Below are 13025 nucleotides of genomic sequence, written 5' to 3' on the forward strand. Positions count from 1 at the left end.
GAATACAACCCTGGTACACACCTTTCCTGATTGTAAACAACTCGGTGTCCCCTTGTTCTGTTTGAACAACTGCCTCTTGGTCTATGTACAGGTTCCTCATGAGCACAATTAAGTATTCCAAAATACTCAGTGTCAGCGATGTTGTCCATCACTTGTCATGATTCATACAGTCAAAAGCCTTTGTATAGTTAATAAAATACAGGCAGACATCTTTCTGATATTCTCTGCTTTCAGTTAAGATTCATCTGATATCAGCAATAATATCACTCATTCTGTGTCCTCATGTGAATCCTTTTTAAAGCTTGTCATTGTACTCTTGAAGCAGTTTTTGATTTATCTTTAGCAAAATTTTACTTGTATGTGATACTAATGATATTGTTAGATGATTTCTGCATTCCATTGGATCACCTCTCTTTGGAATGGGCACATTCTCACCTTCTTTCTCATCTTCTTAATAAAACCCTTTTCTTCTTCTTTATGATGTTCTTGATGTCATCCCACAACTCTTCTGCTCTTTGGTCATTAGTGTCTAATGCATCAAATGTTTGATAATATCTAAGAAGGTTTCATCATTTTGCTTGCTTTATGCTCAATCACATTCTTAGTTGTGTACAAATATCCTCTTTCAAACTCATTATATTTATGGGCTATATCAATATATATACATTCCACTCTTAGTTCTAAACCCAGTCTGCCTGTGTCCATGTACCCATTCTTCCAAGGTGGGTTATATATCATAATAATTCGGTTCCATTTAGCTCTTGCATACCTCCCTGTGGTTTCACCTATCTTCTTCATTCTCCTGCCAACCTCCCTCTTCTTGCATACTGCCCTCTTCCTGGCTTCAAAAAGTATGTAGAAAATTCCATTATCTTTAAATTCTATTTTTTTTTTACAAACTTTTTGAATTACCCCTCATGTGACCTTGTTGAGTTTAACTGATAACCAAAGGAAAATCCTATTTTCAATATGCAGGTGTAGGGATTAGGACTCCAACATGCTTTCTTGGGGGAAACAATTTAATCCATAGAAGAGTCCTGGTGATGCAGTGGGTCAACGGCTCATCAAAAGGTCAGTAGATAGTTAAAACCCACCAGCTGCTCCCAGAGAGAAAGATGAGGCAGGCTATTTCTGTAAAGACTGAAACCTTGGAATCCCTGGGGAAAGTCCTCCTCTGTCTTCTAGGGTGGCTGTGAGTTGGAATCACCTAAATGGCAGTGGGTAATTTAATCTATAGCAGAAATTTAGTTAAAGAAATAATAAAAGGGCCTTGTTGGAAAGCGATTGGTGGTTTGGACAAGGCTATATCATTGTTTGGCAAGGTACTCGAACCTGCATTTTACTAAGTCCTCACACCTCTTAAGTAACTAACACATTAAAGTGCCGAGTGTATAATTAGGGAAAATGTGACGCTCTCTTGCTCTCATGTTCTCTAATTCAACATGATTCTGAGTCCCTATGTTTGCTACAGATGAAAAGAGCTTTCTTAATACTTCATACTGCATTCACTAATTGTGACATATGAGAACCAGGAGGGTTTTTTTTTTTTTAATTTCTTCCCTTCTTAGCATCCAGTATCTTTTTCTAAAATTCACTATAATTTCCTTCATCAAGTTTGATTGCCAGTGGTAAGTGGTGTTTGAGGACCTTGTTCCCTGTGTGGAGATTGTGGGCCAGGCAGATGACAAAGGCATTGGTGAACTAAAAGCCTCTTCAAGTCTCTCCTACCCCAATGATTTTAAATATGTAAACATAGCTTTCTTAGCAATGTCTTTGGTACACCTTACTTTTAAAAACAACGCTCATGCTTGGTGTCCCTCGGCCCTGTTTTGAGTGAGTGAAATTTGCCAGTCCGGGTTTGTAGCTCTGATTCCCACAAGTCTTCTTTCAGAAATGAGCAGTGGAGGCAGGTTGCTGCTGGATGTTGGGAGGGATGTTTGCCTGTTTCTGACTTATTATTGGAGTCCTGTTGGGTACACACTGGACTGAAAGGTCGGTTTAAACCAGAAGGTCAGTGGTTCAAACTCACCAGCTGCTCTTTAGAAACCCTACACAGGGTCACTCTGAGTCTGAACCAACTTGACAGCACTTACCAATAAGAACAATTGCTTAATTATTATGTTTTGATAAGCCCGTGTTCAGAGTTTTAAAAGTTAGTTCACATATTTATTTGGATGCATATAATAATGTTGGAGAGAATTGCAATGTTGAAAAGCTCCCCTTTTTATGCACGGGCTCCTTAGTGTCCTGGATTTCCATAGCTATGGAATGAATGCTTGGAGAAAATACCCAGAGAAATGCCACCAGGAAAAGGAATCTAATAACCACTATTGGTGGTTTACAAATAGGTCACACTGAAATGTAGAGGCAGGCGAACATTATTAGGAAAGTTCATTGATATTTGTTGATTCATCAGTTAATTAAAAAAAAAATAATCTCTGTTTCTATCAAACCAGCTCAAGACTCAGAAAGAACGACTGGAGAGTAAGGAACTACACATGACCCTCCTCCGGCAGAAGCTAGCCCAGCTTCAAGAGGAGAGGCAGGCGCGCACAGCCCTGGCGGTGGAGAGGGACGAGGCCACCGTCGCCAGCCGGAAGCTGGAGAAGAAGGTGGACAGACTGCAGAAGGAGCTGAGTGCCTGTCGAGTATCGAACACTGAGCTCAAAGCCAAACTTGCTGACACCAATGAGCTTAAGGTAAGAGGCCAGCTTCATTTTTTTTTTTTTTTTTTTGGTCTAGTCTCCATAGCATTCCTGGTGTGGCGCTGTAGGATAAACATTGGACTGGTAACTACAAGGCCAGTGGTTCCAAGCCACCAGCCTCTCCTCAATAACCCTATACAGGGTCTCTGTGAGTTGGAATCGACTCGATGGTACTAAACAAGTACAACAATAAAAGTGGATGTAAAAGACAAAACGGCTAGGTAATGTTTGCCCCAGAAAAAAAAGAACTGTGCTGAATATCCAGAGTTGTGAGAAAAGTAGAAGTTTATCACACAAATCAGCGTAGTGTCTCTTCAGAATTTGAAATGAAGCTGTAATTGCTGGGTGAAAGTTCAGCCAAAGAGAAGTGTATGATAGGTACAGAAAAGCATGTGGCTTGGGCACAAGTGGAGTCCCTAAGTGGTGGAAACATTTGAAGTGCTTGGCTGCTTGCCATAACAAAGGGTAGAGGTTTGAATTCACCTAAAAGTGGCTCTGAAGGAAATAAGAAAATCAGGCATTGAAAAGCACATTGGACCCTGACATACCTGGGGTCGCCTTGAGTTGGCATGAACTGGATGGCAACCAGTGGTCGTGGTGGTTGTGGTCTTCGGGATTGTGTCAGGACATAACACATAGGGATTTGCTTAGGAAGATGTGAGACAATGAACACAACTCTTTTCTAGGGAGCGTTAGCCAGGCTGCAGTACTTCTGTTGCGCCGTGGCGGTGCAGGGAGAGAACATGCTTGGGAGACAGGGTTCTTGAATTCAAGCCATTTAATGTCTAATGAATATGGCAAGAAAGAAGTGAATGCTGAGAAGGACTTAATCCAAACAGTCAAAATGTCAAGGATAAGAACCGAATATACAGCATCATCGCTGGCAGAATGCATGTCATCAGTACCGTGACGAGAATGGCTGAGCTCCTGGAAGAACACTGTAAAGCTGACTTCTGGACTCTTTCCAAATCTGGAAATGGCTCAGTAGGGAAAGAGAGTTTGGAATGCAGCCAGCCTTTGAACATGTGTAGCGGGGATAATATTTTAGAAAATGTTTTCCCACCGTATTTTTCCCTTCGGAGTAATTAGCTCTTCGCCTCTGAAGCCCTTCTGCCAAGACTAGGTCATGAAGTTGAGACTTGTGTCCCTATGGAAGGGGCAGGTATGGCTCAGGGCAGGGAAGCACCCGTGGGGTGCAGTGGTTGTGGAGGAAGTACCAGAGGTATGTAAGTATCCTCCACCCCTCCTTACCTTTCAGACGGACCTTTGGGGAGGGTGGCGAAGGAGCCCTGAGGTCGGCATTCAGCTGCTCCCACAGGACTGGAAAGGTGCCTGTATGGCACCCAGGCTCCTAGAAGCCTGATGCTCAGCATGTACTTTGGGGGACTCTGGAAAATTTCTCACTCACTGTGGGAGCAGGTGGGGTGTTCACTCACTGTCCGTACAGTGGAGGCTCTGGGACAGATGGCCTAAGTTGAGATCCAGTACCACTGACAGACAAGTGTTGAGTTCTCAAAGCCCAGCATGGTGTCTGTGCTCTGTGTCCCTTTGGTTGGACTGTGGTCAGCTGTTTGGTCAGACACTAGTCTGGATGCTGACATGAAGGTGTTTTGCAGGTATGATTGCAGGTGGAGTTAGTGGACTGTAAGGAAAGGAGATTGCCACTCCCTTAATGTGGGAGAATCTTAGTGCAAACTGATCTTTTTCGGGAGAAGGAGGAAGTTGGCCTCAAGAAAGTACCAAAAATCCTACTTGGTTTTCCAGCCTGCTGCCTGACCTGTAGGTTTCAGGCCTGTCAGATCCTATGATTACATTAGCCAGCTCTTTGAAAGGAAGGAAGGAAGGAAGAAAGAGGGAGGGAAGAAAGGAGGGAAGGGAGAGGGAGAGACCATAGCTCTATCTCCATACCCATATCAGGTTCCAGACAGAACCTGTCTCCAATTGGTTCCATTTCTCTGGAGAACCCTAGTTGACCAGCCCATGACCCAGCCTTGCCTTGGGGAGTGAACCTTCATAGACTTCACCTGTCAGATGTTAGATGCAAGAAAGATTCCAGAGCAGCTTGTAGACATGAAACATCTCTCCTAATAATGCTATAAGAGTGTTCTCCCACCCAGATACCATCTCAGGAAGAAAGGGGAGAGAAGAATCCCTGAAAGATTGAGCAATGCTGGAAAGAAAAAAGAAGTCAAACTGGAGGAAATAGAGTTAGCTCCAAAATGCTATCTGCTCTAACAGTTTGGTGTGATGGTGGTAGGGAGATGATTTCTTATCCCCCACCCCCCACACACACACACCATCCCCCTCCCAAAAAATAGCCATGCGAAGCTTGTTTTGAGGTTGAAATGGATGGGACTTGATAGGAGCTGTGGAGTATGTGTGAGCTGAACTCCACTCCACCCCAACCCTGCTCCCCAGCTGGTGGTCCTCATTCCCTCACAGGGTCTGTGCTTTTTGGGCTACAAGAGCATTGTTTTGTTAAACAGAACGCAGAGTCCCTAAATAGGGAATACCACCATATTTTTTGTAGGATAAACAATGAACTTTGAACCACAAAGTCAGCAGTTTGAGCCCACCAGCTGCTCTGCAGGAGACAGGTGAATCTTTCTGCTCCTGCAAGACTTACAGATTCAGATACCTTATACAGGGTCGCTGTGAGTCAGTACCGATTTGATGGCCCTTAACAACAACAGCAACAACATCAATAGTGACCACAGATTCTTCCAAAGAAAGAAAAAGACAAAGAAATGGAAGCAAGTGGTAAGACAGCGCCTAGTGGGGAGACAGCATGGAGTAATAAAGAAAAAAAGGCATTACCACTATTGTTGTAGTTGTTATGTGCCGTGGAGTCAGTTCCGACTCATAGCGACCCTGTACAGGGTTTCCGAGGCTCTAAATCTTTACCGGAGCAGAAAGCCTCATCTTTCTCCCACGGAACAGCTGGTAGTTTCGAACTCCTGACCCTGAAGTTAGCAGCCCGATTCGTAACCACTGTTAGCTAAAGTATAATACAGAGCTTTGCAAATAAAGCAAAATGCTGGGCTTCGGAAGAGGGTAGAGTATTTGCAGACCTGAGCTAACACTTTTGAAAATTTTTACCCTAACGGAGGTGGTTGTAGAGAGGTTATAGCTTATCAGGAGGTGTCCAATTTTTCTTAAATACAAATAGAAATATCTTTCCAATAAATCTTCTGTCAAGATTTTACAAACATAAACCATTTCCCAATTCTGTTATGATATTTGGCACAACATTGTTTTCCATCAAGAAATTCTTTAATTCTCTTGGTATGGGAATAAACAGTATTACCAGAGAAACTTGTATGTTCTAGTGCTCTGAGCTCTTGGGTAGAAATATGAACAAAAAAGGTGGTGCCTTTTCCAACAGTAAGTTTTAACTTTGGATAAGGAAGGAGGATGGTATTGGAGGTGAGCAGCTGGCTGGGTTGATGGTGTCAGAAATAGGAGTAAAAAATCCAGATCCTGGCTTAGGGTATCAGAATAGTTGGTTCTCAATATCCTAAACCAAGACATGATGTCCCAAGATAATGTGCATATCTCACAAGAAACAATATAGCTGGGGATTGACTAGCATCAAGACTGTTTTAAAGGCTACTTAGACTTTTACATATTTTGATTGATACTTTTGTGTAATAATATGTGAGTGTTCATTGGAGGACATCTACTGCCAACATGCTCCCAATAATCAGAGGAACCAAACAGTACGTTCTTTGGAGGTCAGCCTCTTCCGGTGCCGCCCTGCTGCTTCCTCAATGGATTCACATACAAATGGCTTGGTCATGGGGCCAGGGAAGGATAGGGGCTACCCATGAACTTCCCTTCACCAAGGCTGATTTGGCTACTTCTATTGTTTTCATTGTTGTTGTTGTTGTTGTTGTCAGGTGCCATCGAGTCGGAACCGACTCATAGCGACCCCATGCACAGCAGAACGAAACAATGCTCGATCCTGGGCCAACCTCTCTGCTCTATGCATAGCAGAGAAACATTGTTTTCATTGTTAAGTACTGTCAAGTCAGACCCTGTATAGGATTTCCAAGTAGTGGGCTTGAATCGCTCACCTTGTGATTAGTAGTCTAGTGCTTAGCCTACAGCACCACACCAAGACTACCCCCTAATCAATCAAAATCAGAGAACAAAGCCAAGCCCCCAATATGACACCATTCCCCAAGGAACACTAACCAGCCACCAGGTATCATGTTAATGACAGGAAACCCCTCCCATTGTGGAACTGCTGTTGTTAGCTGCCATCCAGTTGGCTCCAACTCATGGCGACCTTATACATAACGGAATATAATGTTGCTTGGTCCCGAGCCAGCTCATCATCATCGGTATGTTTCAGCCCATTGTTGTGGCTGTGGTATGCATCTCGCTCATTGATGGGTTCCCTTGTTTTTGCTGACTTTACCAGACCTCATGTTCATTTCTATCAATTGGTCTTTCCGGAAACAAGTGAAAAGTAAGCAGGTCTAAGTCTTACCATCCTTTTTTCTAAGGAGTGTTCTGGTTGTATGTCTTCTATGACTGACTTGTTCATTCATCTCGAAGTCCGTGGTATGTATATTCAATAGTCTTTGCCAAAACCACTGTTTGAATGTACCAGTTCTCCTTTAATCTTCCATTTTCATTGTCTACCTTTTGTATGCATGTGAGGCAATTGAAAAAATGATGGCTTGAAAGAAGTACACCTTAGTTATCAAAGTGACACTTTAAATTTAACACTTTAAAGAGGTCTTTTGCTTTTAATTGTTAACACTTTAAAGAGATCTTTTGCTATGGATTTGCCTAATGCAATATGACATCATTTGATTTTTTGACAGCCGCTTTCATGGATATTGATTATTGATCCAAGTAGAATGAAATCATTGATACACGATTTAATTTTGCTAAGCTATTAATAAGAATGTGTGGTACCAACTCAAATCTTTGAGTTGTGAGTTGTGAGGATGGTACAGGACCATGGGATGTCTTCTTCTCTTATGGATGCTGCAACTAATAACATAATAACAGCATAATAACAACTGGGGATGGAGAAGACGATCAAAGGTACCAAGGACTCCCAGAAGAACAAACCAATCTGTGTTGCAAGAAGTACAACCAGGATGCTCCTTGAAGCCAAGAGGGCCAGACTTTGTCTCTCATACTTTGGACATATTATCAGGAGGTTCAAGGCCCTGGGAAAGGACATCATGCTTGGTAAAGTGGAGGGACAGAGAAAAAGAAGGAGACCCCCCAACGAGATGGATTGGCACGGTGGCAGCAACGATGGGCTCAAGCGTAGCAGCAGTTGTGAGGATGACACAGGACTGGGTCATGTTTTGTTCTATTGTACATAGGGTTGCTGTGAGTTAGAACCAATTTGATAACGCTTAACAACAATTATTTGTGATACAGTTTCTTTTGAGTTGGCATGCCTAGCACTCCTGGTGTGGCATTGTAGGATCAGCACTGGACTGCGAATTATAAGGTTGGGAGTTCAAACCCACCAGCCATTCCTCAGAAGCCCTGTACAGGGTTACCAGGAGTTGGAACTGACTCGATAGCAGTTGTGGTGGCTAAGGGTATAGCAATTCTTCTATGATGTGTGGGAGAAAGACGAAGGAGGCAGTCCATTTCTGTGAAGATTTGCAGCTCTGGAGCTGTTCTGTTGTGCCCTCAAGGGACTCTGCCATGAGTCAGAATCAGCTCAGTGGCGGTGGGTTCGTTTGTTTGTTTGGGCTGCCAGACTATTATAGAATCTTTGTATGTTCACCATGACGTAGCTTTGCCTTTACTTGGCATAAATACACTATGATGGGGATTTAACAAGTTTATGGTAAAATGGAACTATAAGACAGTAGAATTTTCCTCATGAACTTTTGGATGCTTCCTTGTATTTATGTGTGGCAGTTTGAACTGCCTCCAGCGCCACACCAGGACTCCCGTATTTATGCGTTAACTCTATCTTTGCTCTTTTCTCATTAATCTAGAATGATCAGTGATACTCGTTGGCATGAGCATAGTCTTATACACAAATGTAGATGTAGGCTCTGAAATCATATGGCAGAACTCTAGATGGTCAAGAACATGCTTTATGTCACTCATAAAAAATAACTTGTGAGGGGGCTGGTGTCAGAACTTAACAGGGATATCAAAAGTGGGAATTTGTTATATCATAGGATTCATCTTTCTGAGTCTTTTTTCCCAGAAGTGGGAAGAACTCAAAGCAATCGAAGCAGGTCAGTGGAGCTACACAATCAGCACTGACAAAGAAACAAAGAGGATGCACTGACAGTGTTAGAGAAAGTTCTAGAATGGGCAAGGATCGCGAAGGGTGACTCTTTCATGGAAGATATCAAGAGACATTGGGAGAGAAATTATGCTAGCAGCTAAGAAGGGTCCCCTTTGGGATTTCACTGAAGATGATAATGGTTTTCACTAGCGTTTGGCTGTCTGATTTTTGGCCACAATTCCCTACTAAAGTTGCACCATATGGTAAAGGCTGATAGATGGAAGCTCTCCACCAAATAGCTATTCTTTATTTCTTCTGTATTGCTGTGAGGGGGATTTAAAAATCAGTCTTCACTTGCCAACTGTGTTGTGTGCGAAATCTAGGAATTTTCTAACTGTTCCCAACTAGGATATAACAAATCCCTAATTTAAATTTCCTTATTAAGTTCTGACACCAGCCACCTCACAAGTTAAAAGAACACTGCTCTTCAGACTACCAAGTAGGCAGATGCCAACTTGGTAAGCCTAGAAGTCACATGACGTCCTTACTTCTGACCCGCTGGCCACAAACTCAGGGTCTTTTCACTACCCCTTCAGAGTACCAGCTGTAAGCTCAGGGGCCCTTTAAGTTCCCTCACTTTCACCTGCTGGCTTCCACTAGTCTTTTGTTATTCTTGTGAGCTGTTGAGTCGGTTCCAACTCATAGAGACCCTGTATAGCATTTCTAAGGAGCTGCAAGTGGATTTGAACCACCAACCTTGTGGTTAGCAGTCCAGTGCTTATCCTATAGAACCACACCAGGAAATCCCAAATGTTATCTATTAAGAACCAAGGATAAAGGCCAAGTTGAGTTGTTTGTTGCACAATGGCCCAGAATACAAACACCATTTCTTAGGCTGGCTAAGTCTAAGGTCTGGTGACTACGTTCTGATCAATGGAGAAGAAAGAAGTGGTATGTTCTAGATGGAAAGCTCCACCTTCCCACTGCCTGGTGACTGCAATGAGCCTGGAGTTCCTAGCGGCTAACTTGGACACGACAGCACTTAATAAGAACAAACTGGACTAAGAGGTGGCCTTGCTTATGAAAACTACTGCTAGGATATTGTTGTTGTTAAGTACTGTTGAGTCTGTTCCAACTCATAGTGACCTGGTATGGGATTTCCAAGGAGTGGCTGGTGAGTCTGAACCATCGACCTTGGGGTACAAACCGACCCTGCAGTACAGTGCTTATCCTCCAGCGCTACACCAGGACCCCATTGCTGGATCATGTGGCATAACTCTAGAAAGTCTAGAAAATGCTTTCAGTTACTCATAAAAATGCCATTACTGGAACGGTAGGTAGGACAGAAAATAGAATGAGCCAAGGTTGCTGATGGAGACGTCACACTACTCATAGAATATAGACTTTTGTGCTTCTGTTCAATGAGAAAGAAATTACTCTTTAGTCCCGAGGACACAATATACTCAATTGAATCCAGTCATAAATGATACAGCCCAAAGGCAACTGGAGTCCTGGTGTGGCGCTGTGGGCTAATGTGTCAGACTGTAAAGTCATTTGAACTGCAAGGTCAGTGGTTCAAGCTCACTAGCTGCTCCTTGGAAACCCTATACAGGGTCGTTATGGGTCGAAATCGACTTGATGGCACTTAACAACAACAACAAAAGACAACTAGCTCTTCCCCAGTCGCATTTTGAGTGCCTTCCAAGGGGCTGATTTTCCGGTACTTTATCTGACAGTGTTTCTCTGCTATTCATAAGGTTTTCAGTGACTAAAGATTCGGAAGTAGTTCGTCACTCTTTCTCCCTAGTCTGTCTTTGTCTGGAAGCTCATCTGAAACCTGTTCACCAGGGTGATCCTGTTGGTATTTAAATTACCAGTGGCATAGCTTTCAGAATCATAGCAATTCACAAGCCACCACAGTAGGACAAACTGACAGATGAGTGGTGGCCGTTTCATTTTAAGTGGAAACTGACCATAGTATCATGAAAATCTTGGAGAAGGTACAACTGTGGGTGAACAAACACTTTAGATTTTAAGTCAAAACACCTTCCCTTCCTGAGCCTTTGGCCATTAGGATATAATAGAAGATTTGTTATTAGTTGATTTGCATCCCCGCAAAAGGTCTGAATAACTCCTGACCACCCCTCACCCCAGTACCTGTGATCGTGAACTTGTTTGGAAATAGTCTTTGCAGACACCATCAGTTAACGAACATGAGGTGGTACTGGAGTAGGCTGGGCTTGAATCCACTGATGGGCGTCTTTATAAAAACAGAAGAGACACAAAGAAATACATGCAGAAGGACAACACCATGTGAAGATGGAGACAGAGGTTGGAGAGATAACCGCCACAAGCCAGTGAATGTCTGGGGCTACCAAAAGCTGGAAAAGACCAGAAATAGCTTCTTCTAGAACTTTCAGAGAGAGTGTGTGTGCGCGCGCATGTGTGTGTGTGTGTATAGCCTTTATTGGCGTCCTGAATTTGAACTTTAAGCCTCCAAAAAATGTGAGACAATAAATTTGTTGTTTTGAGCCAGTTTGTGGTACTTTGTATGGTAGCCATAGTAATCCAACACAGAATAATCACCATGGAGTGAGAGTCTCTTCCTCAAGGAGGCAGTCACCAGACCCATGAATGATCACTAAGGTCAGCCCTGTAGACGTCCACTCAGTGTGTCCACTCATTACCCTGTCTGGAGTGTTTGGTCTACCAGTGCCATCTCATGACCCCAGTGCTGAGTCATCTCCTCCAGCTCTTGCCATTTTGTGTCCTGCATGCTTCCCAGCTTCCACCATTGATCTTAAGCCTTGATTGATTGTAAGTTCCCCAGCAATTGTTGTTCCCCAGAGGGTTTGGTCTCTTCAGGGTGGAACTTGCCCAGCCATGTCTACGATCTGTCTCCTTCCACCAGAAGTAAAGCATGCTCAGAACCATCGTCATCCTAGCTTGGGTTTGGGTGGCACACTGAGTCGCTTATGCCCAGTTCTCTCCACTGGAAGACAATTGGGGGGGCTCGGTCTTTAGTTAACCTCTGGACTGGCTCTGAGAAGGTCCTTTATGAGGATTAAGAAGGTGACTTAGCCCTGGCCCACCCCAGCACTCTGACTTTGGGAGGCTGAGGTTCCATCACTCTTGCTGGATCTGGCTCTCACTCTGTTATTTACTCTTGTTCCACAACAGCAAGAATTCAAGCAGCTTTCAGGATTGTGATTAAGTTTACTTCTCAGAAATTCTTGGCTGTAGAGTCTTCTCATTAGGACTTGATTTATCTACTTCTAGTTCTCCAAGCTGTCTTCCGTCACCTTAGGTAGACAGCCCACTGTAAATGTTTTCCCAATTTGAACAGAAAGGCTGAGTCTATCTCATTTTCTGTTAATGCAAGTTCTAAATTTAACACACATATCCCAGCCACTTCCTGCCTACCACATACAGTCTCTGCAGTGATGAGATAGTTTGTACATGAAGGAGACTCCTCTGGGTGACTTTGCCTTAAATTGATATTTGTTTCATCCTTGTTGTATGCCTACTCTGCAAAATATTTTATGGTCTACATACTCTATGAGGAGACTTCAAAAAGTTTGTGGAAAATGGAATTGAAAGATAATGGAAATTTTCTATGAATTTCTTGAAGCCCCCTTGTATTGTATAGTATAAGCTTTACTGATAGGGTGAATGATCTACACCTTCCCTTTCCCAGCTTTTTATTGTGAAAAATTTCAGATCGATAGAATGCTTGCAAAAACAGTGTGACGGACACTCTTACTCTTCACCTAGATTGTTAACATTTTAATGACTGATATTTGTTGCCTAATTAGAGAAAGAGATGAAAACAGAGATGAAGAGCAAGAAGTCCAAATTGCTGAATGATTTGAGAGTAACCTGTAGACATGATGACGTTTCACCTTAAAACAATTTAGCATGATCTTTTAGGAACAAGTACGATCACAATATACTTACTATACCTAGAAACTAATCTCGTAGCAAGACTCTATTATACTGATATCTAAAGCAGGGTCCATATTCAAATGTAGGCGTCAATGATTGGGAACCCATGAATGATCACTAAGGTCAGCCCTGTAGACGTCCACTCAGTG

General features: G+C 42.9%; 1 protein-coding gene across 1 annotated transcript in view; it reads left to right on the forward strand.

The window, feature by feature from the left end:
• CCDC170 (coiled-coil domain containing 170) overlaps window positions 1-13025 on the forward strand; it is a 120916-nt gene that overhangs the window by 89877 nt on the left and 18014 nt on the right. The window contains exon 8 of the mRNA XM_006874358.1: window positions 2457-2699. Within this exon, the coding sequence (XP_006874420.1) occupies window positions 2457-2699 (243 nt within the window). The remainder of the gene's footprint in view (window positions 1-2456; window positions 2700-13025) is intronic.

Source organism: Chrysochloris asiatica, unplaced genomic scaffold, assembly GCF_000296735.1.
Source record: "Chrysochloris asiatica unplaced genomic scaffold, ChrAsi1.0 scaffold00271, whole genome shotgun sequence".
Classification (NCBI taxonomy): domain Eukaryota; kingdom Metazoa; phylum Chordata; class Mammalia; order Afrosoricida; family Chrysochloridae; genus Chrysochloris; species Chrysochloris asiatica.